This window comes from Heterodontus francisci, chromosome 16, assembly GCF_036365525.1.
Source record: "Heterodontus francisci isolate sHetFra1 chromosome 16, sHetFra1.hap1, whole genome shotgun sequence".
NCBI classification, from domain to species: Eukaryota; Metazoa; Chordata; class Chondrichthyes; order Heterodontiformes; family Heterodontidae; genus Heterodontus; species Heterodontus francisci.
Genome location: NC_090386.1, coordinates 36504753 through 36530178, shown reverse-complemented (window position 1 = coordinate 36530178; position 25426 = coordinate 36504753). Strand labels below are relative to the sequence as shown.

General features: G+C 41.5%; 1 protein-coding gene across 1 annotated transcript in view; it reads left to right on the top strand.

Moving 5' to 3' along the window:
- Positions 1-2172: 2172 nt before the first annotated feature.
- snx21 (sorting nexin family member 21) overlaps positions 2173-25426 on the top strand; it is a 67636-nt gene continuing 44382 nt past the window's right edge. Inside the window, exons 1-2 of the mRNA XM_068048112.1 lie at positions 2173-2744; positions 3780-4044. Coding sequence (XP_067904213.1) covers positions 3795-4044 — 250 coding nt within the window. The 5' untranslated portion in view covers positions 2173-2744; positions 3780-3794. The remainder of the gene's footprint in view (positions 2745-3779; positions 4045-25426) is intronic.

The following is a 25426-nucleotide window of genomic DNA, read 5'->3' as shown; positions in this document are numbered from 1 at the left end:
AGATAATAAACTGAAGTGATACCTGTCCTCTCAGGTGGTTGTAAAAGATCCCATGGCACTATTTGATGGAGAGCAGGGGTAAATTGATGCTCTGGTCAAAAGTTACCACTTGACCAATGCCTAAAACAGATCCTCTTTTTAAAAAAAATGTTTGCAGGTCTTTGCAACCTGCAAGTTTGGCTGCAACATTTCCTACATTATAACAATGTCTACTCATCAAAAGTACTTATTTGGCTGTAACACACTTTGGGACATCCTGAGGTCATGAAAGGTGATAAATAAATGTTATTGTTTACCTATAGAGATTATTTACACACTTATATAGGTGAACTGTTGGGGGGGTGTTCAGAGGGTTTAAACATCCCCTGAAATTTCTATGACTTTTTTTTAAACGAACATACCAACAATGACAACCGGAAAAAGAACCTCTGGTCCATCCAGCCTGTTCGGTACAATTGTGATGCCTTGTGCATTACTACATATATAATCCCTACTTCACCCAAAACCATGTGATTTCCTCGGAGAAGCGAAAAAAAAGATAAAATACTGAGGCCAAATTTTGGTGCAAATTGGGGAAAATATTTTGAAAATCCCCCTCTGACCACCAAAGGCGACCAAACTAGCCCAGGAGACCTCAGGCCCTGACTGATGTTATTCAGTACCTACCTTTTGTAAGAGATGATCTCCACCCCATCCAGAACAGAGTCCAGTTTCGCTTGAAGGAATTCAGTGAATCAACGTCCACTACACGAAACAGCAACCTGTTCCAGAGATGCCCTATTCTGTTTAATTTAGTTTAGTTTAGAGATACAGCACTGAAACAGGCCCTTCGGCCCACCAAGTCTGTGCTGACCATCAACCACCCATTTATACTAATCCTACACTAATCCCATATTCCTACCACATCCCCACCTGTCCCTATATTCCCCTACCACCTACCTATACTAATGGCAATTTATAATGGCCAATTTACCTACCAACCTGCAAGTCTTTTGGCTTGTGGGAGGAAACCGGAGCACCCGGAGGAAACCCACGCAGACACAGGGAGAACTTGCAAACTCCACACAGGCAGTACCCAGAATTGAACCTGGATCGCTGGAGCTGTGAGGCTGCAGTGCTAACCACTGCGCCACTGTGCTGCCCCTGGCAGCATTCTCTGGGGGAAAGAACTACCTCCTGACATCTAGCTTAGATCTGGCCTTACACAACTAAACATTGTGACCCCTGGCCTTCCCTAGCCTATTGGAACAAATTATCAACTGGAATACACTTTGTTCCTTTCATCATCTTGTAAACCTTAAATCATGTCACACTTAAGTCTACGTTTCTTTAAGGTGTAGAGTCCCAACTCTTTTAGCCTATCGTGATAATGAAGATGCTTTACACTAGAAATTAGTCCGGTGGCCTACTCTACACCCTTTCCTAAATCTCAATATTACCCAAAATGTGAGGAGACCAAAATTGGACACAGTATTCTAATTCTATTCTAAGTCTACTTTTTCTTTTAAAAGAACATGCCTTACATCACTTAGAAGAACATAGGAACAAAGGATGTTCTCGCAGAGCTGCTCAGTTCTGCATTTTGACCAGCGAGGAATGATTAATTTGGTTTACACTTTTAAGTACTCACCAGGATACTGCAGCGCACAATGATAAAGTTACCGATAGATAAGCAACACATATCCAGCGGTTGGAGGCTGTGCTTCAAAGTTTTTTGTCCGTCAAAACTTGTTTCTCTTTTTGTTCGCTTTATTCGAATTGTTATATTAATGGAAGCAATAGATTGTATTTAAACATTACTGTAAATTTTTTATTTGAAAAACAGAACTTTTTTTTTTAGAAGTTTTATTTGGTCTGGAAAACTCATATCCAAACCCTTTGCTCCCTCCCTCCCCCGTCAAAGAAATTTCTTGCATACGTGTCAATGGTAAAGGATGAAGCTAAGAGACACACAACACGTTCATTAAACAGCATCATTGTACAAATGCATTTCACCATTAGTGACCAAGTTGTCACTAGAGTTTACCAGCCCGCACAAATAGTGGGGCTTCTCCTGGTTGATCTGTCTATGACAGCAAACTCCAGACACGCAGAAAAGTGCGGAGCAAAGGGACGGTTTTATTTAAACTATTCCTTATTTATTCATATTGAAGCAAAGGTATATATCCTTCAGGGCCCAAGCTTATTGTTGTTAATGAACTTGTTCCTTTCAAAGCTTGTGTTTTACCTTGATTTCCTTTCCTGTTTGATTCCCTTTATGTAAAGTTCCCCATGTCAAATGCTCTTTGCCGAGCTTTCTCTCATTGCGCCTGGTTTTCCTATCCTTCTCTATCGCAATCTCTGTTTTCACCCACCCTTCTCTTTCTCCCCGATTTCCCCTTTTCTGCCCACTTGCGTTCAGTCTCATTCCTGCCCTGCCACCCTGGGGCCGGTTGGTGTCAGTGCTCGGCAGCGGAGGAGAAGGAAGCCTGGGCGAAACAGCGCATTGAGGAACAGCCTCATCCCGGGAACTTGCTGGAGACTCACAGAGCCGCCGCGCCCTGTAAGCAGTCCGTGGAGCGGCGCGCTAGCTGACGCTGGACTGGAGAACTCCCTGTCGTGTCTACTCGCCGCTGTAAAACCAGTCAAAAGTGATTTCAAACGATTGCAACTTCTCTTCGTTTAAAAAAAATGTTTTCTGGCGAGTGAAAAGGACTATTCCTCACTCTCTCTGAGAGTCCAAGTTGCTACGAGACCCGAGGGAGGTGAGTGTGGCGGAGCGAACTTGGCTGTTTTGTAAGTTTGTGGAATATAAACTGGCTGGAAACCGGAGAGGCGCCATCGACAACCAGCAGCGATTTTTTTGGGGGGATTCGCGCTGCCAGTTCTCGAAGTTTGATTCAGTTCAAAAAACTCAGGCTCCTTAAATAGCTCATTGCTCGAGGGCCTCATTCTTTGCAGGCTCTTGGGCAACATGTCATATACAGATAGCTAATAGGTAAATAGAACCAGCCACTGGCTTAACATCAATTATATATTCAACAGCAAGAGAGTTAAAGATACAGTAGTGTCTTCATTGGAATGTGTTTTGGGCTTGGAGAGAGGAGCTATATCACACAAAGATGCACTTGGGATTTGTACCATTGCTGTATGCCTGAGTTACAAACATCAACAGGTTTTCTGAAAGCTTTTTACACAAAGAGAGTCTTCCTCTCAGCCAAATGTCTTTTTAAATAAGATATTGCAACTCCATAATTGAAGATGTGGCTCTCATGATTCAGTGGGTAAATGCATTCCATATAATAAAAGCAAAATACTGCAGATGCTGGAAATGCATTCCATAGTCTGGTGGTAAATCATTCATAGTAGCTGCTTCCTCCCTGCCCTGGCCTGATCTTAGCCAGGGCATTGACTAGGGCTCTGATATTAGGCGAAGGAATGGATCTCAGCCAGTGTTCTCAGTCTTGATTAGCAAACTGTCTCCATTGCTGGGAACTGTGTGATTTGTTGTGATTTCCCTCCCCCTCAGTAGTACAGCATGTTGCTGTGATTCCCCCATGGTGTTACAATATGTTGCTGTGATTCCCCCAGGATATTACAGTATTGTAACACACTAATTAAATGGAAAATATTATGTTCATACAGATGTTAATAGTCCTTCTCACAGCTCAGTGCCTTTTCCTTTGTACTGTGTATTGATGTTTGAATTAGTCATGCACCTCTCCTTTAATATCTTATTGTGATGCTGTGTAAACACTTGACTGGACAAGGTGCCTTACTTTTTTTTATGTGCTTTGCAGGGTGTAGTACATGGCATGGCCTCAAAAATTCTACACCGATTTCGAAGGAAGGTTGGAAAACCCAGCACAACTGAGGAAATAGTGGAAGATTTTCCTGAAAGATCAGAACTCGACGATGACACAGAGGGGTTATCTGCACGCTTGAGTGGGACGCTGAGTTTTGGAGATGCAGATGTGGCAGATGAGGACTGCACCCAAACAGCTGCTGCGAACAGTGACTCTGACTTTTTACACAGTTTTGAGAGTGATGGGCTTGAATATACAGGTAAATAATCCTTTTAAAAATGAAGGTTGCAAATTCTTAAATTTCCAATTTTGTATGCCACTGTTATCCTCCCAACATATACTGTTTATATTGTGATTTCATTAGTTGGGTTCAAACTTACCACTGTGAACCAAACCAGTAAAGTACTGGATGACATTACTGAACAAGCCATTTAATGAAGTTAGAGGGTTTATATGGAGAATAGTCTGCAGCACCTGTGGAAGAGTCTGTCACTCTAGCCTTTATAGCCACTCCAGGCGCTGCTCCACAAACCACTGACCACCTCCAGGTGGTTACCCATTGTCTCCCGAGACAAGGAGGCCAAAGAAGAAGAAGTCAAATGAATACATTTTCATATGATGCCATTCATCTAAATGACAGGTTGAAACATTGACCCAGATTTTGCAGTAAGAATAATGGTGAGGCCCTCAGCACTTACCGTTATCATGGAATAAATCAGACAGCAACTTCCAACATCTGCACATGCTCAGTACAATACGGAAATCAGGAAATTGCTGTTCAAGTTGCTCCCCTCCACGAGCTTCGCAATACTGGTACCTCATCGCGAGAGTCAGCATGAAAGGCATGAAGTTGTGGTACTTACCCCCTAAATACTGTAGAAAATGTTAAGGTTTGTCCATTCAAGTGTAAGTGAATTTTTAATGACTTGATAAGTATTGCTGAAAATAGAGACTTGTTGTCGAAGCTTTTCGTCTTGCATTCATCAGGACAATCACAAGAATAACCAATGCAAGGGAAAACATTAACTTATACTGCATGAGAAGAGAGTGCTGATTGGCAAATGAACTCTGTTTGTAGAGGCGTTGCCATGGAGAATGCACCAGTTTACGGTGACTGACAGTTAACTGGCAAGCTTTGTTTAAAATTTTAAACCAGGCAGCTTGGCTCTGATTGGTCAAGGCATTGTCCTGAGGAATGAACCAGCGAATGGCTGTCACTTATTTTGTTCAGCTGAAACAGGCGCAATGTTTGTACATATTCTTTCTGTCTGCAAAGAACAGGGCCCTGTGTATTAATATATGTAGCTTCCAGTACGCGCAAATGCGCCACACTGCAAGCCCTATTGACAATCTTAAATTGGTTGTCAGTGTAATTCTTAGCACACTGTGGATCATTTAGTAAATGTTGTCCAATCGCAGAAACACATCTAATGCACTGGTTGGGTACGGCCTGTGCCTTGCCCGTTGCGAACAGCGGAAGTGACATGTTGTTTGATACGTACCGCCAGTTTTTGGGATGTACGGCCTATATATCTAGCATCACACTGGCATTGAAATTCATATATCATATTACTCATTACTCATTTGTGTGATAGGCAGGACGTCTTTTTGGCTTGATGGCAGCACCCTGTTAGTGGCGAACACCACACGTGTTGCTGCTGCATAGTAGCGTGAAACAGCTAGTTTTACCTGTTGCTCAAATTTTTGGGATACATTACCCTTCTAGGGTAATTTGACGTAGACTGGGCACTTTTCAGGGCCGAAAAAGACAGCCTTAGGCCCATTCATAAGTTTGCGCGATAGCAAGAAATGATCTGATCTGGGTAGCCGTTGTCATGCAGGATGTCTTTGATTTGTGCTATTTCAGCATCAAGCTTGCATGGTGAGCAAATGGAGGAAGACCATTTCTACTGCCAGTGTGATTCTAGGTATATAGGCCATACTTCCCAAAGACTGGTGGATCGTATCAAACATGTCTCTTCTGCTGTTCGCAACGGGCAAAGTACAGGCTGTACTCAACCAGCCTGTGCTTGCAAAACTCAAAACACACTATCCAATAATAGATGTGATTTAATGATTGGACAACATATGCTAAATAATCCACAGTGTGTGCTACGAATTACGCTGACAACCAATTTAAGATTGTCAGTAGGGCTCACAGTGTGGCACATTTGCGCGTACTGGAAGCTACATATATTAATACACAGGGCCCTGTTCTTTGCAGACAGAAAGAATATGTACAAACATTGCGCCTGTTTCAGCTGAACAAAATAAGTGACAGCCATTCGCTGGTTCATTCCTCAGGGCAATGCCTTGACTAATCAGAGTCAAGCTGCCTGATTTAAAATTTTAAACAAAGCTTTGCAGTTAACTGTCAGTCACCGTAAACTGGTGCATTCGCCATGTCAACAGCTGTACAAATCAGAGTTCACTTGCCAACCAATCAGCACTCATGCAGTATAAGTTGTTGCTTTCCCTTACAGTGGTTATTCTTGCGATTGTCCTGATGAGTGCAAGATGAAAAGCTTCGACAATATGTCTCTATTTTCAGCAATACTCAAGTTCTGTACTACTATACAACTATTTATAGGCCCGATAAGTCTTAATTACTGTCAAATAATCTCTCTAGTACTGAAAATTAACTTTTACAAGTGTGGAGTGTTATTCCTTTGAATTTTAATGATGGCTGGAAAATTTAAAAAACTTTCTAAACTTTTTCTTCCTCTTTTATCTCTCTTTTAATCCTTTTTTCTATTTCTTTAGTTCACTTGCAGTACATGATTTTACATTGAATTAGATATTCTAATTTATAACTCCTAGTTTAGACTCTGCATGTCTCAGTAAGGATCATTTAATCTGATAGGTTGAAGAGAACCACTGTTGCTTTCCCTGCTCTCACATTTCCCAAATCCTCTGTAGAGGGCATGCGCTAAATTGGTTCTCTAATTATCATAATTTGCTGTGCAAAAGCCCACTAAAAGTTCACCGCTGACTGCGAGATCCGAGCCGATATACCTTTGAGCAAAAGCAATGTTTGGGCGATATATAACCCCTCCGGTCACTGATATGAAAATTGTAGCAGATTATCTTATTGTTACTGTTTGATCTGTGCAATGATTATATTCAGTCCCATTTTCCTGTGGCATTAGTATCTGTTGTTAGAGAAACTTCCAAGCCTGTTTGTGAAGAAGACACTGAGACTAGGATGCTTTGATGGAGACTGTTTATTGCTTGCCACAGAGCTCACTACTCCACTCCTAACAATCTCCAGCCAGTGCTGGCTGGCTCTTTAGTTAATTGTACTCAGATGTATATATATTCAACACCCAACACCTGTTCACCCAATTACTACCTTCAACTACTAGTTAGATTAGATTAGATTAGAGATACAGCACTGAAACAGGCCCTTCGGCCCACCGAGTCTGTGCCGAACATCAACCACCCATTTATACTAATCCTACACTAATCCCATATTCCTACCAAACATCCCCACCTGTCCCTATATTTCCCTACCACCTACCTATACTAGTGACAATTTATAATGGCCAATTTACCTATCAACCTGCAAGTCTTTTGGCTTGTGGGAGGAAACCGGAGCACCCGGAGAAAACCCACGCAGACACAGGGAGAACTTGCAAACTCCACACAGGCAGTACCCGGAATCGAACCCGGGTCCCTGGAGCTGTGAGGCTGCGGTGCTAACCACTGCGCCACTGTGCCGCCCGTAAGTTATGTAACATCCATCAAAAGAACTTATTAGACACTAACATCTGCCATTATGGAACACATCATAGTTTCCGACTGTGAGTTCTGACATTATTTGTCACTGAACACTTGAATATTTAGTGCACTGTTGGTAATAATGTGATGACATTCATGCTCGAGGGTTAACAGTTGTGATATCCTTATAATGATTTACAAAAAAGAATTTTATGAATGTAGAAAACTTATTACACATTAGCAAGTTACACAGACTTGAGCATGAATTATTAGCACCAATATCTTCTGTTTAAAGAAAAGTGAAGGAAGACCATTTCTACTGCTGAAATTCTTTGTAGTTTGTTGTACAATGACAACTTAGTAAACTCATATATACCACTCTGTCTCACTCTAAGAAGGGCCAGCTGAGTTGATTCTTTAAAAGGAAAAGATAAAAATTATGCCGAGGAAATTCTTACTTCTGGAGACACCTTCCCCATGTTTTAAATCAAAATATATATGAGCAATAGACAAGGTTTTACTATTTAGATTTCTGTCAACTTAGGAGTGCCATAGAAGATCATATAATTAAATTTAATGATTCATTATTTCTAAAATATATAGTTGTCATAGCCCAAACTCTCTCTTTGGGGACAGGAAGAAGAACTCTTGGCACACTTATGAATTGCATCCTCAAATAATTTTCACTACCTTCTGTGTGAAAAAATGTTTCCTGATTTCACTCCCATATGTCCCCTTGTTCTAGATTCACCTACAAGAGCAAATAACTTCTCTATCAAATTGTTTTATCATTTTAGTCACCTCAATTCGATCACTACTTAACCTTATGGCTTGTTTGATGCATCAGGTCATGAAACTGTGACTCAAAACCACTTGGGTTTCCCATTATAAGAACATGTTCGTTCTCACATACCCTTCCTATGAATTGGTACAAATAATTGCCCTCTTTATGGATTGGAAACAGGTTAACCTGCTCAAACAAGGAATAAACCAGATGCTTCCAGTTTTGTAAGAAAAAAAAGGCATCTATTTATCAGGAATAAACTTGAGTATTGTCTATACAATAATATCATTGCAAACAGCAGCCAGCATGAATTCAGAAGGGGAGGATGCTGCCTGACCAGTTATGTAATTTCTTTGAGGAAGTGATAACCTAAGTAGTCTGTGGAAAACACTATGATATGCAACATCCAAAGCTTCAAAAGGCATTTGACAAGTTCCATATGAAAAGCAATTAATTAAATTCAAAGTTATCGGAATTCAGGGTAAATCCTTGAAATGGATAAGAAATTGGCTCAAGGGTGAAACTAATTCGAGGTTTTACAATAAGAGTAATTAGTCAGGAGTAATCAGTCAAGTGCCCCAGAGCTTAGTGTTGAGATCAGTACGGTTTCTAATTTACACAGATGATTGCATTGAGTTTCCGAATCAGTGTGGTCCAATTTACAGATGATGCCAACTCATAAATCATGGAATGAGTTGAATAGAATATGCAAGTGAGCAGAGCAGTGGCAGATGCAGTTCAGTACAAACAAATGCAAAGTACTGTACATAGGAAAAAAAGGTAACATATCTATATTGTGTGAATGATGTTGAAATCATCGAATTATACAGCAGGAAGGAGGCCATTTAGTCCATCATGCCTGTGCCAGAAACAACTGTGGATGAAGTGGAAAGAGAATTAGGGATCTTGATGCAAAACATGTCCAACTACTGCAAGGCAGAAATGAACACAGCTAACAGAATGTTCAACTACATAGTTAAAGTGGCAGAATTCAAGTCAGAGACATTGAAGTCTGTGAAACTGTGCAGTGCTCTGATCATTCCTTGAGTATTGACTGCTGTGTTTGATTTCGGACACCCAGACTCAAGAGACACATTCAGGTGCTAGAATCAGTGTAGAGAAAAATCACAAGAGCAACCCCTATTGTCAGAAGTTTAAGTTATGTAGAATGACTGGAGAAACATGGAATGGTAAATAATATAATAACCCAGATTTTGCAGTGGTAATGATGGTAAAACTGTTAGCATTCACTATCATTACTCCACTGAAACTGACAGCAACTTTGGGAGTACTCATATGCGCAGAATAATGCAGAAATCCAGAAGTTGCGGTCAGCGAATCTCCACTTCTCCATCGGGTCATTGTTGAGGTCCCCCCAGACTGCAATCCCTGAGCAATCAGTGAATTGATAAAAACTTCCACATTGTTAGTCTCACTGTAGAAACCCTTGTTGAATGATGTGTAACTGGGTTTTTAATGGTGTACTAACTTCATAATTACAGCGAGACACCCTCACTGGCCCCAAAAAACTAATTTTATATTTATGGAATGTTAATTTCTCCGTTATGATTTTAAAAAGAACACTCCACATTTTAAATTGATTTTTTAAAAGTTTGTTCCAATTTTAAACTATTATTTTGCTATCTGAAAATTTTCAACGAAAGGCTTTTAACTTCCTAGTTTACTGTCTGTGAGAATGCTTCAATGTGATTGTCTGCTTACCCTGCTTGCCGACATCATTGCTGCTGGATGCCTGGAGTTCCCCTTGACTTGGCGCCAGATTTAAATTGATGTCAAGAAGGGGGAAGTCCACACTATAGAGATCACTAGATCTTTATGGTCAGCTTTCTTCGAGGTTGGCAGCCAATGCTTTGCCACTGACCACAAAATCTAGCCCATGATGTTAGCTTTAATTCCTGGAAAAAAACTTGTTTAGCCTTTTTTGGAGTCCATCCGGCATTTCCCCCATGGCACACCAGTGCATACTGAATTGATGGGGCACTATTTGAGGGAAATTTTGAAGGTGCAAAATAATCTTTTCCTAAAATAATTGTCAGAAACATCACTTTCTCTAACTGCTTTTTCCATCACATAGCTGAATTGGGCTGCTATACATTGATTTTCTTTTTGTTATGATCCTGTAGTTTTTTTGGGGGGGAAGAATGTGGTGTGCTTTTAAGGCTGGAAAGGGAGCAGTACTGCTTTAAGGCAGCAGGCTCCAGAGGCTGAGTCAAAGAATGCATTCTCATTGCCCAGGATACAGCCATTCAGAGACTGTGACTCAAAGAATGCATTCTCATTGCCCGGGATACAACCATTCAGGACCAGAGATCAAGAGATACAATGTTACAATTTAATTTTGAACTGGCTTATAGTGGAAACAGACTTCTAATTCAGAGAAAGCAGCTGTGTGTTAGCACCTGAAAGGAGGGCTCTCAGACCATTTAAACTGAAGGAAGAGAATTTAGCCTGTTTATTTATATTTCTCTCTCAAAATTCTAAAAAGTCAGGCCAAAACAGAGATCTCTGATAATTTAAACTGAAGGAAGGGAAGTTAGACTATGACAATCTTTTATCCCTCAGAAATTCTAAAGCCAAACTGATTCATTAAAAAGTGTTTGCAAGTTGTTAATTGTGAAATTCATTGCTGGAGAACGAAAGCAACAGTTTCGACTTCTGAATTAGACTATGGACTGTTCTACTGTTGAAGAACCTTTATCCCCCACTATCGGACGGCTGTAAGGACTTCAAGCAACCTTGGACTGTTCCACATCCGGCAGGAGCGTAAATCTGCAAGGATTCTAATTTTTTCTGTTTTAAATGTTGTTCTGTTATATCTTAATAGTGTTTAAGAATTTAGTTTTTCTAATTAAACAGTCAGTTTGTTGATCTAAAGATACCTGGTTTGGTTAGCCTCATTTGAGGGTTAATAGATGGTACAATTTGGGTGGGTCTTTCTTTAATTTGGAAAGTTTAAAATATGTTAGGCGATCTGTAGAGGGACAGGATTGAATTAACAGTGCATTTCTCCTATCACAATCAGAATCATATATTTTGATTGCGGGCTTTGACTGGAGCAGTCGGTCATAACATATTAATTGGGGGCACGACCGGGATTTGAATCACATATTAATTGGGGGCTCGCTCGCAGTTGCATCTTATTTAATTCGGTGGCTCGTGTGTGGGATCAGAATCAGACTAATTTGGAGGGCTCGAATTTGGAATCATATTAATTACTCATTTCTGGGTAACATATTTAAATTAGGGTCTTGTGTTTGACATCATATTTAATTTCTCTCGAGTCTGGGATTAGATCAGTTGGAAATTTGATTGTTGGGATCTAAATCTGACACCAATTACAAAGGAATGAAAAGAATCCGGTCTCTTGTATAATAAGGTACAGTCTATACCATTGTTATGGCATTAGTGGTTGTAGCAGAACTTTTGGGAAAGCAGAATGTTTCTCTGAGTGACTTGATAACTTTAATTTGGAACAAATTAAAAGAATTGGCAGCGAAATTGGGGTTGGAATTGAAATCAGGTGCCAAAAAAGCAGAGCTAATTGACAGAATAGCCAAACATCTTGAATTAGTAGAAGATGATGATGATGATGAAGCTGAAGGGGAATACGAGGAACAAGAGTGATGCAGTGGTACCGACTGGCTAGGATTCAGTTAGAAATGAAAAAACGTGAGGCAGAAAAAGAATTAAGAAAATTTGAATTGGAGGAAAGAGAGAACATTTCGGAGAGAAAGAGAAGAGAGGGAATTTAAGTTAAAAGCGATGGAACTAAGACAAAAGGGTAGTCTTGAATCCAGGGAAAATTCGGGTCAGGAAGAATCTGAATGTAGATCAGGACCCAGCGAGTAGTTGTTTAAATTTATACAGGCTCTTCCGAAGTTCGAGGAAAATGACATAGAGGCATTTTTCATATCTTTTGAAAAAATAGTCAAACAGATGAAATGGCTGAAAGTAAGCTGGATATTGCTTATTCAGGGCAGGCTGGTATGCAGAGCACATGAAGTTTATGCCGTGCTTCCTGAAGTGGCTTCAGCAGGTTATGAGATGGCAAAAAAGGCTATTCTTACTGCGTATGAGTTAGTCCCTGAAGCTTACCGTCAGAAGTTTAGGAACTTACGGAGATTGGCTGGGCAGATATATTTAGAATTTGAGAGGGTGAAGCAAATTAATTTTGACCATTGTATGCGGGCATTAAAGAACAAAACCACATATGAGAACCTTCAAGAATTGATTCTCTTAGTGTTTAAAAACTCCATTCTTTCAGTAGTGAGAACTCATATAGATAACCTGATGGTTTTGAAAGCTAGGCAAGCAGCAAAGATTGCTGATGATTTTAAGCTTGTGAATAAGCCAATCTATTTTGTCCGTCATCCCTATAAACCCGAGAAGGATAGAAAATGGGAGGGTGAAAGGAAGGCAACTAGCCGGGGACAAGAAGGAACAGCTGGGAATGCCCCAGGATCCCCTCCTCAGGTCAGAAAGAAAGGTGCTGAGGGTAGAAATGAAGTTTGCAAGCCAAAGTATTATCATTGCAAGTATTATCATTTGTTCAGAGTGCTGGAAATTGTGAGGTAAACTCATAGGACTTGTTGGGTTATGCAAAGTTAGTGTAGAGGAAAAGACTCTGACTGAGAGTATAGCAGACCAGGCTGTAGCTTTACCGACAGATGTGAATGTGAAACCAGATATTAAAACTAAAAGGAGTGCAGAGGTTAAGAATATAATACCTGAGAACCTATCATTATACTCAGGGACACAGGAGCAACCCAAATTCTTTTGCTGGAGAAAGATATGAGGTTTCCACCAGAGAGCGCCTTGAACGCGAAAGTTTTAGTTAATGGAATAGGCAGGGAGTGTATAACCGTATCTTTGTATAAAGTGCGCCTAGGGAATGACTTAATATCTGAGATAGTAACTGTAGGTGTTATCCACAGCTTACCAGTGAAGGGAATTGACCTACTCCTAGGAAATGATTTGGCTGGATCAAAAGTATCAGTTTCTCCTATAGTTACAGAGGAACCTAGTGAAATTAAGGAAACAGCAATTACAGGAGCAAGTTCTGGGAATATTTCCTGCGTGTATTGTTACCCAAGCAATGGCTAAACAGGATCCATTGTCGGAGGAAAAGGGGGCACCACAAATAGATAGCCAAGTATCTGAAACTTTATTTGGGGATTTAGATAATCCAAATGAGATGTTTAACAGATCGTCTATCATTGCAGCACAGCAAGATGATCCAGAGATATACCGAATAGCACAGACGGCTCTTTCAGAAGCTGAAGTGAAAGGAGTTCCAGAAGGCTATTATATGGTAAACGGGTTTTGAGGAGGAAATGGAGACTGCCTCATAGACCTGCCGACGAAGACTGGACAGTTGTTGAACACATAGTGGTACCACCTAAATATTGATCAGGATTAGTAAGGTTAGCACATGGCATTCCTTTTGCAGGACATCGGTTCTTACAAAGGATGTGAGACAATTTTGTAGAACATGTCACACCTGTCAAATGGTGGGAAAACCACAACCTACCATAAAACCAAGGGATGAGGTATTAGTGTCGTTACCATCACAGGGAGAACCATTAAAAGCACGGTTCAATGGCCCATATAGAGTGATCAAAAGAGTGGGCAAGGTAGATTAATATAAGAGCAAAATACTGCGGATGCTGGAAATCTGAAACAAAAACAAGAAATGCTGGAATCACTCAGCAGCAAGGTAGATTACTTGATTGACACCCCTGGTCACTGGAAGAAGAACCGGTTGTGTCACGTTAATTTGCTCAAACCATATTACCACAGGGAAGAGGACAAGCCAGTACAGGTATGTCCGGTAATTGGGACTGTTGAGAAGGAAAAGGAGAGTGAGGATCAGGCAGAAGCAGGCCTAAGAAATTCTCAGATTGAACCTCCATCTGTCAGATTAGCGAATACAGAATGGCTAGGAAAATTAAACATTAGACTTAGAGGCAAAACAGAGTGAAGTCCTAACCAGGGTTTTCACAATGTTTCAAAAAGTTTGTAGGGATAAGCCAAGATGTACAACCTTAGCCACACATGATGTGGGTATAGGGGGAACCATTCCTTTAAAACAACATCCTTGTTGCTTAGGTCCAGACAGACAGGCCCAAATGGAAGCAGAGGTACAATGCATGCTGAAGGGCAGCTTAGTTGAACCTAGTCAGGACAGCTGGAATTTGCAGGTGGTCTTGATGTCTAAACCTGGTGGGGTGGCTCAAACTTGCATAGACTATAGAAAAGTCACTCCGGTAATGAAGGCAGACTCCTAGCCAAATTCTCATTTAGAAGACTGTGTGAACAGAGTGGGCAGCACCATGTGTCTTAAAGAGAGAGATGTGTTGGAAGGATACTGTCAAGTTCCTTTGACACCTCAAGATAAGAAAAAATTAGCTTCTGTTACACCGGACAAAGTTTTCCAGTGTCAAGTGATGCCACATAGGTTAAGGGGTACTAGAGAAACTTCTCAGAGAATAGTGAACCCAATAGTGGTCAGTGCTCCTATTGTGCAGTTCACCTGGCTGAGATGATGGACAATAGGGACACAAAACAATTGGAAGACTATGCTTGTAAATTTGAAATGGGTTAATTGGGACAACCTTTTTGAACATTTAAAGCCAAAATGTTCTGGTGGAACTTGTAGTCTTAACATTTTAGAAAGGTGTTTGCCTGTAAATGTGAAAAAAATGTGTTAGCATTTTTTTCAATTTGTATTTTTTTACCCATTGTAATGAGACGCATTTCAGGAATGGCGTTTCATTCCGCCAGGGGCAGAGGTGTTATGATCCTGTAGTTTTTCCCGGGGAGAATGCGCTGTGCCTTTAAGGCTGGAAAGGGAACAGCACTGCTTTAAGGCAACAGGCTCCAGAAGCTGAATCAAAGAATGCATTTGCATTGCCCGGGTTATGGCCATTTGGAGACTGTGAGTCAAAGAGTGCATTCTCGTTGCCCGGGATACAACTATTCAGGACCAGAGATCGAGGGATACATTGTTACAATTTAATTTTGAACTGGCTTATAGTGGAAACAGACTCTTCTAACTTAGAGAAAACAGACAGACAGCTGTGTGTTAGCACCTGAAAGGAGGGCTCTCAGACCATTTAAACTAAAAGAAGAGAATTTAGCCCATTTATTTATTTTGCGCTCTCAAAATTCTAAAAAGTCAGGCCAAAACAGAGATCTCTGATCATTTAAACTGAAGGAAGGGAAGTTAGACTGTGACAATCTTTTATCCCTCAAAAATTCTAAAGCCAAATTGATTCATTAAAAAGTGTTTGCAAGTTGTTAATTGTGAAATTCATCACTGGAGAAGGAAAGCAACAATTTCCACTTATGAATTAGACTACAGACTGCTGTACTGTAGAAGAATCTTTTTTTCCCTATCGGACGGCTGTGAGGACTTCAAGCAACCTTGGACTGTTCCACATCCGGCAGGAGCATAAATCTGCTCTAATTTTTTCTATTTTAAACGTTGTTTATATCTTAGTAGTGTTTAAGAATTTAGTTTTTCTAATTAAACAGTCAGTTTGTTGATTTAAAGACACCTGGTTTGGTTAGCCTCATTCGAGGGTTAATAGATGGTACAATTTGGCTGGGTCTTTCTTTAATTTGGAAAGTTTAACATGATATGTTAGGTGATCTGTGGAGGGACGGGATTGAATTATCAGTGCATTTCTCCCACCACAATCAGAATCATATATTTTGATTGCGAGCTTTGACAGGAGCGGTCGGTCATAACAATTTACATACCTTGGCAGCTATTTACGCAGTTACTTTTTCCAAATTCTATCACTTTTACAGTGATTTGTATTTTAAGTTATAAAATGTGAACTATATTATATTTCTAGAATAGAGTTTACATGGTATAATACAGATGCTTAATTGTAGAAACATAGAATCACAGAATCTTATAACACAGAAGGAGGCCATTTAGCCCATCCTGCCTGTTCTGGCTTTTTGTAAGAGCTATCTATTTAGTCTTGTTCCCTTGCTTTTTCCAAAAACTCTTACAATTTTTTCTTTTCAAGTATATATTCAATTCTCTTTTGAAAGATATTATTGAATCTGCTTTCACCACCCTTTCAAGCAATGCATTCTAGATCATAACTCTCTGCATAAAAATATTTCTCCTCATCTCCCCTCTGGTTCTTTTGCCAATTATCTTACATCTGTGTCCTCTGATTACCAACCCATCTCCCAGTGGAAAAACATTTGTCCTTATTTACTCTATCCAAACCCCTCATAATTGTCAACACCTTTATTAGAACTCTCATTCTTCTCTATGATGAGAACAATCACAGCTTCTGTAGTCTCCCCATTTCCTACATTACAATTCATTTCACAAACATTCAGTTGGCTATAAACTGCTTTGGCATGTCCTGAGGACATGAAAGGTGCTATATAAATGCAAGTCTTTTCTTTCACATAACTTAAACATCTCAACCCTCATTTCATTATGGTAAATATCCTCTGCACCTTTTCTAAGACCAAGATCTTGCAGGTATGGTAGCATAGTGGCTATTTTATTGGACAAATGATCTGGAGACATGAGTTCAAATCCTGTGACAGCAAATAGGGAATTTAAATGTAATTAAATAAAATATGGAATAAAAATGCTAGCATCAGTAATGGCAACCATGAAACTACCAGATTGTTGTAAAAACCCATCTGGTTCACGAATGCCCTTTTGGGGAGGGAAATCTGCTGTCCTTATCTACTCTGGCCTACGTGTGATTCCACACCCATAGAAATGTGGTTGACTCTTAACTGCCCTCTGTTATGGTGCAGCAGATTGCTCAGTTATATTCAAAAAAGTCATTCACCACCACTTTCTCTAGGGCATTTTGGAATGGGCAAGGCATGCTGATCTCATTAGTGACATCCACATGCTTTGAAGCATTAGAAAAACGTCCTCCTGAAAATGTAGTGCCCAGAATTGGACACAGATGATGCCTAACCAATGATTTATATTTATCATAGCTTCCTTGCTTTTATAGTAGTTAGTTAGTGGACCTAAGATATGACATTTAGCAAATGAATTAAATATTCAATTGGTTATTAATGTGGAATGGGTCCCTGTTTGAGCCTCGACCCCATTTCCTCAGGGTATGTTTTATTGTAATGTCGGTTGTTGTTTCACTCCCAAATGCATCTATTTCTTCCTCCTTTGGCCTTAAGAAAATGTGCAAATCAATGCATGTGTGCTTCTCGGGCATGACTCCACTTCTGGGAAGGGACTGTCATCCTTTGCTTGAGATGAGAAGTTCCTGGAAACATTTACCTAACCTTATATTTACACAAAACTTATTTCTATTTTAATTTTACTAGGTATTTTACAGATATTCTATTTTAACTCCTGTAGCTCTTTCTTTTGAAATTTGTTTGAAGAGGTGAATCAAAATTCGCAATTTGCCCAACACAAAAATTGGCTAGTTATAACTCTCCCTTACATTCAGCTGCACAAAGGAATAGAGCATATGTCCTAGGCCCAACCATCTTCAGCTGCTTCATTAATGACCTTCCCTCCATCATAAGGTCTGAAGATGATCGCACAATGTTCAGCACCATTCGTGACTCCTCAGATACTAAAGCAGCCCGTGTCCAGATGAAGCAAGTCCTGGACAACATTCAGGCTTGGGCTGATAAGTGGTAAGTAATATTTGTGCCACACAAGTGCCAGGCAATGACCATCTCAAACAAGAGAGAATCTAACCATCTGCCCTTGATGTTCAGTGGCATTACCATTACTGGATTCCCCACTATCAACATCCTGGGGGTTACCATTGACCAGAAACTGAACTGGACCAGCCACAGAAATACTGTGGCTACAAGAACAGGGTCAGAGGCTGGGAATTCTGTAGCGAGTAATTCATCTCCTGTCTCTTCAATGCCTGTTGGGCATCTACAAGGCACAAGTAAGGAATGTGATTGAATACTCTCCACTTCCCTGGATGAGGGCAGCTCCAACAACACTCAAGCTTGACACCATCCAGGACAAAGCAGCCCGCTTGATTGGCACCGCAGCCACAACTTTTAACATTCACTCCCTTCACCACTGACGCACAGTGGCAGCAGTGTGTACCATTTACAAGATACACTGCAGCAAGTCACCCAGGCTTCTTAGACAGCACCTTCCAAATACCTGACCTCTACCACCTAGAAGGACAAGGGCAGCAAATGCATGGGACCACCACCATCTGCAAGTTCCCCTCCAAGCCACACAGCACTCTGACTTGGAACTATATCGCCATTCCTTCACTGTTGCTTGGTCAAAATCCTGGAACTCCCTTCCTCACAGCACTGTTGGTATACCTACATCCCAAGGACGGTTCATGAAGTCAGCTCACCACCACCTCTCAAGGGCAATTAGGGATGGGCAATAAATACTGGCCCATCCCATAAACAAATAAAACAAAATCATTTAACCTAAAATTTACCCAATTAACTCTATCTAATACTTTACCAGATTGAGTTATAGGTACATCGCAAAAGAAATAGGACAATACAAAAACAGCTATGAGATGCTGGAACTCTGAAACAAAAACAGAAAATGCTGGAAATACTGAGCAGATCAAGCAGCATCTGTGGAGAGAAAAACAGAGTTAATGAGCTGAATTTTATAGAGCCCTCGACCTTGGGAATGGTTGGGGGGTGGGGTGGTGCATGAAGATTGTTCCAGATGAGGCCCGCCACCGACCTCAACACTGGCAGGGCCCATCCCGATCTCGGCAGTGGCACGGCTTCGTGTCGGCCGCCCCGCCGCTTGGCGACGGGACCCGCATTACAATATGCAGATGGGCACTTACCATTCATTAACATGCAGGCCACTGCGATTCAGACAGCAGGCTGAGATCTTCATTCCGGTGACCGGCAATGCCGTACCTTCGAATCCCCATTTGGGGAAATGAAGCGCGACACCTGTGGGGGAGTGGGGGGGAAGTGGGGAGGAGGTGATTTTCTCAGTGCAGGGAGTTGGTGGGGGAGAGGGGTCAAACGCTTTGGATTGGTTGGGGGGGATGATGGGAAGGGGTTGAGGGTTAGAGTTCATGAACTTTGGGGGGGAAGGTCACCTAGTCCAGGTAAGTATTTTAGGGGCGGTGAGTGGGCAAGGCATTAAATGTAAGGCTTGCGGGGTTTTAAAAATTATTTTCAATATTTTTGTAATGGACGTTGCTTTAAAAATTCAATCTGTCATTTAGGGCTCTAAGCACTTTAAAAATGGTACCGAGCCTGTGCAGTGGTGCCAGATGCTGTTGTCGGGGACGGCTTGCCCGTCCCCCTCCATGTCATTGTGGGGGGGGGGGGGGGGGCGCAGTTAATGAGCCGTCGCATATAAGATAGCGGCGGTTCCACAGAGTAAACTCCGCGCTTGGCGGCGTCCACGAAAAATGCAGCCCAATGTTTCAGGTTGGTGACCTTTCATGAAGGGTCATCGAGCAGAAAAGAAGTAGGCTATTCAGCCCCTTGAGCGTGTTCTGTTATTCAATTTGATTGTGACTGATCACCTCAACTCCATTTATCTGTTTTTGAGCGTATGATTTCCAGTCGCATGTTCCCAGCCTCTTCCACAGGATATTGAGAAATTGTGGTGTACTCCAAGAAAATTCTAAGTTGGGCTTTTACAATGAGCTCCTGGTAGTTGAGACTCAACACTGGGAGCAGTGTACAGTCAGAATAAGATATACCTATGTTATAGCATAGTACTACCATATAGTATGTTTGATGTAATTTCTTTATTCATTCATGGGATGTCGGTGTCACTGGCCGGGCCAGCATTTATTGCCCATTCCTAATTGCCCTCGAGTGGTGGTGAGCTGCCTTCTTGAACCGTTGCAGGCCATGTGGGGTAGGTACACCCACAGTGCTGTTAGGAAGGGAGTTCCAGGATTTTGACCCAGCGACAGTGAAGGACCAGCGATATAGTTCCAAGTCAGGATGGTGTGTGACTTGGAGAGGAACTTGCAGGTGGTGGTGGTCCCATGCATTTGCTGCCCTTGTCCTTCTAGTTTGTAGAGGTCGTGGGTTTGGAAGGTGCTGTCTAAGGAGTCTTGGTGCATTACTGCAGTGCATCTTGTAGATGGTGCACACTGAGCTTCTTGAGTGTTGTTGGAACTGCACCCATCCAGGCAAGTGGAGAGTATTCCATCACGTTCCTCACTTGTGACTTGTAGATGCCGAACAGGCTTTGGGGAGTCAGGAGGTGAGTTACACGGCGTGGATTCCGAGCCTCTGATCTGCTCTTGTAGCCACGGTATTTATGTGGCTACTCCAGTTCAGTTTCTGGTCAATGGTAGCCCCTAGGATGTTGATAGTGGGGATTCAGCGATGGTAATGCCATTGAATGTCAAGGGGAGATGGTTAAATTCTCTTTTGTTGGAGATGGTCATTGCCCGCCACTTGTGTGGCGCAAATGGTACTTGCCGCTTATCAGCCCAAGCCTGGAAAATGTCCAGGGCTTGCTGCATTTCTACACAGACTGCTTCTGCGTAAGCAGCATGCGATAGACAGAGCTAAGCAATCCCATGACCAACGGATCAGATCTAAGCTGTGCAGTCCTGCCACATCCAGCCGTGAATGTTGGTGGACAATTAAACTAACTGGAGGAGGAGGTTCCACAAATATCCCCATCCTCAATGATGGGGGATCCCAGCACATCAGTGCAAAAGATAAGGCTGAAGCATTTGCAACATTCTTCAGCCACAAGTGCCAAGTTGATCCATCTCAGCCTCCTCCTGAAGTGTCCAGCATCACAGATGCCAGACTTCAGCCAATTCGATTCACTCCACGTGATATCAAGAAACGACTGAAGGCATTGGATACTGCAAAGGCTATGGGCCCTGATAATATTCCAGCAGTAGTACTGAAGACCTGTGCTCCAGAACTTGCCGCGCCCCTAGCCAAGCTGTTCCAGTACAGCTACAACGCTGGCATCTACCCGGTAATGTGGAAAATTGCCCTGGTATGTCCTGTACACAAAAAGCAGGACAAGTTCAACCCGGCCAATTACCGCCCAATCAGTCGACTCTCAATCATCAGTGCTATCAAGCGGCACTTGCTTAGCAATAACCTGCTCAGTGACGCTCAGTTTGGGTTCTGTCAGGACCACTCGGCTCCTGACCTCATCACAGCCTTGGTTCAAACATGTAAATAGACACTGCATTATGATGAATCCACAAGGTCTAATTTACATTCCACTCACACTTACTATAACTCATTTACAATGCTCACCTGTGGGCTATAAACCCATGTACTAATGGTATTTTAGGATGCATCCTGTATTGGAAAGAAAGGTATTATTGTGAATTTCTGTTCAAAGAAAACTTTGGGCTCAAGGTAATGGTGTGCAATAAAAATAGTTTACCATTTGTCTAGCATGGTTCTTGGGAAGCATTTGTTTTGACTTAATAGTCACTGTACCTTAACTTCAAAGCCAGTAATTAACACATTGTGACTTTTGCTGTAGCCCCCAAACCTCTGCTTTCTATCTTAATTTTGACTTAAATAATGACTTATTTACAATTTTTAAACGAAAATTTCTTGATTTTTATTTTTACTGGCTCTCTCTCTCAGCCTCTTGTGTTTGATGCACAATTGTTTCTTCCTGATGTACAGTGCATAATTAAAAAGTAATTACCTTGTTTTTAAACTCCTTTCTGTAATACTCAAGTGTGTTTTGCATGACTGGGCTCTTTTTATTTATGATAGATTTACAAGGGCGATGAGGGTGTACACAGGGCAACACTGAATTGGAATAGAGGGCCCTTTGTAGGCAAACTGGATAAGGCATTGATTTGCAGTTCTGATGTACACCAATATGGCTTGTATTTGACCTGGCATGTTTTGGTTAATGGTTAACAATGTCCTCAGGGTGCTTGTTTCTTTACTCTATTGATTATATCTTTTATTAAAGACACAGTATCTGGACTACCAGTGCACAAAGTTTTGCCAATGAAATAGTACTTGCGACTGAAATAGTGACTGTGCAACCTGAATATCCAGACTAAAATTTAGCATTGTAGCTCTCAGCAGTACTGCATTGTTTGTATCTTTTAGATCACTCATGGAGCTAGTAATACTGTAACTAACAAGGCATTTTGTCATCATGGGCCAAACTTTGTAGAAATAATAGTGAGGTTAATAGCGCTCAGTTATTGTGTAAATCGGACGGCAGCTTCCAGCGACCGCATACATGCAGTTAAACGCAGAAATCAGGAAGTTGCTGTCTGAGGTGCCCCACTGTTCCAGAAGCTGCATGAGAAATAGTATCTTTCGCTGAGTGACTCGCCACTGAAATACATTCCCTTTAGAATTGTATCCTTTGTTTTATATTGCCTCGCCTCATTCTTCACACTTCTTTGCATTAAATTTAATCTGCTATGCGTCTGCCCATCCTGCCAGCCTGTCTATGTCCTCTTGCGGACTATCACTATCTTCCTCAGAGTAATGCTCTTGAATACTTCCAAGTTTTGTGTCATCTGCAAATTTTGAAATTGTGCTCTGTACACCCAAGTAAAGATCATTAATATAGATCAAGAAAAGCAGTGGTCCTAATACCAACCCAGGAGAACCCCCATTATGAATTTTCCTCCAGCTGAAAAACAACCGTTCGCCTCTAATTTCTGTTTCCTGTCACACAGCCAACTTTGTATCCATGTTGCCACTGTTCCTTTTATTCCAAGGGCTTTGATTTTGTAACAAGCCTGTTATGTGGCACTTTATCAAATGCCTTTTGGAAACCCATGTACACCATGCCAACCACATTACCCTCATCAACCCTCTCTGGTTGCCTCATCAAATATCTCAATCAAGTTAATTAAACATGATTTTCCTGTAACAAATCTCTGCTGGCTTTCCTTAATTAGTCCACATTTGTCCAAGTGACTGTTAATTGTGTCCCTGTTTCTTACAGCTGTCCCACCACTGAGGTTAAACTGACTAGCCTGTGGTTGCTGGGCGTGTCTTTGCCCCCTTTTTTTGAATAAGGGTGTAACATTTGCAGTTCTCTGGTAATCTCGCTGCAGCCAGGTATCTAACAAGGATTGGAAGATAATGGCCAGTGCCTCCACAATATCCACCCTTCCCTCAGTATTCTTGGATGCATCTGTTCTGGTCCTAGTGACTTATCAACTTTTAAGTATAGCCAGCCTTTTTAATTCCTCCTCTTTATCAATTTTTATCCCATCCTATGTCTCAACTACCCCCATTTTCACTGACTTTTGCAGCATCCCTTCCTTGTTACAGGCAGATGCAAAATACTCAGGTAATACCTAAGCCATGCTCTTTGTCTAATTGCGTAAATCCCTTGTTTTTGGTCCCCAATCAGCCCCATTCCTCCTTTTACTACCCTTTTACTATTTATATGCCGATAGAAGACTTTTGAATTCCCTTTTATGTTAGCTGCCAGTCTCCTCTCATACTCTCTCTTTGTTTCTCTTATATCTTTTTTCACCACCCTCTGAAGTTTCTGTATTCAGCCTGGTTCTCACTTGCATTATGAACTTGACATTTGTCATACACACACTTCTTCTGCTTCATCTTACTCTTTAATTCTTTCATCATCCAGAGACCTCTGGATTTGCTTGTCCCACCTTCCTCCCTCATGTACCTGACTATACCCAAACCATCTCCTCTTTAAGGGCACCCCACTGTTCTGTTACAATTTTGTAGATTCCAGTTTTACTCTGGATTGCTGCTTGTCCTTTTCCATAGCTAACCTAAAACTTCTGATTCTATGATCATTGTCACCTAAAAGTTCACCTGCTGCCACTTGATCCACATTCCCCACGATCAGATCCAGCAATGCGTCCTTTCTTCTTGGGCCAGAAACATATTGATCTAGAAAATGCTCCTGAGCACACTCCAGAAATTGTGTCCCCTCTCTGCCCTTTTGCACTATTGCTCGCCCAGTCTTTAGCGTAATTACAGTCCCCCATTATAACTGTTCTATAGTTATTGTACCTCTTTGTAATTCCCTTGCAAATATTTCCTCTATATCTTTCCCGCTACTTGGCCAATAGAATACACCATGTAGTGTAATGGCACCTCTATTGTTTCCGTACTGTAACCAAATAGATTGTGTCCTTGACCTCTTTAGGAGATCCTCTCTCTCCAGCACGGTAATATTCTCCTTAATCAATACTGCCACCCTCCTCCTCTCTTTCCTTCCCTGCCTGTCCTGAAGACCTTGTATCCAGGAATATTTCATACCAGGTCTGCCCTTTTTTGAGCCAGGTCTCCATTATCACCACAACATCATATTCCCACGTGGCTATCTGCTCCTGCAGCTCACCAACCTTATTTACCATGCTCCATGCATTCACATCTTGAGATGTCAACCTCATTGAGACTTTATTGCATTCCCTCTTACTCTGACCCCACCTAATACCACACTGTTTCTTACTCTAGTGCCGGCTATCTCACCCAATTCTTTGTGCACTCTGTTTTTCCTCTCTAGTGGTACATCCTGGTTCCCATTCCCCACTAACTTATTTTAAACCCTCCCTAATAGCATTAGCCAATTGCCTCACAAGGACATGGTCCCGGCTGTGTTGAGGTGCAACCCACCCAGCTTGTATAGGTCTCATCTCCCCCAAAACCTGTCCCAATGTCCCAGGAATCTAAAGCCCTTCCTCCTAGAGTCATGTACAGCACAGAGGAGGCCATTTGGACCATCAAGTCCATGCCATCTCTCCATAGAGCAATCCAGTCAGTCCCATTCCTCTGCTCCATCTTTGTAGCCCTGCAAGTGTATTTCCTTCAAGTGCCCATCCAATTTCCTTTTGAAATTATTGATTGTTTCTGCTTCCACCATCCTTGTGGACAGAGAGTTCCAGGTCATTACCACTTGCTGCGTAAAAAAGTTCTTCCTCCCATTCCCTCGGCATTATTTGCCCAAAACCTTCAATCTGTGTCCACTAGTCCTTTAACCATTAGTTAATGGGAACGGTTTTTCCTTGTCTAACTTATCTAAGCATGTCATAATCATGTACACCTTGATTAAATCTCCCCTCAATCTCCTTTGCTCTAAGGAGAACAACCCCAGCTTTTCCAACCTAACCTTGTAACTATAATCCCCATCCCCGGAACCATTCTGGTAAATCTC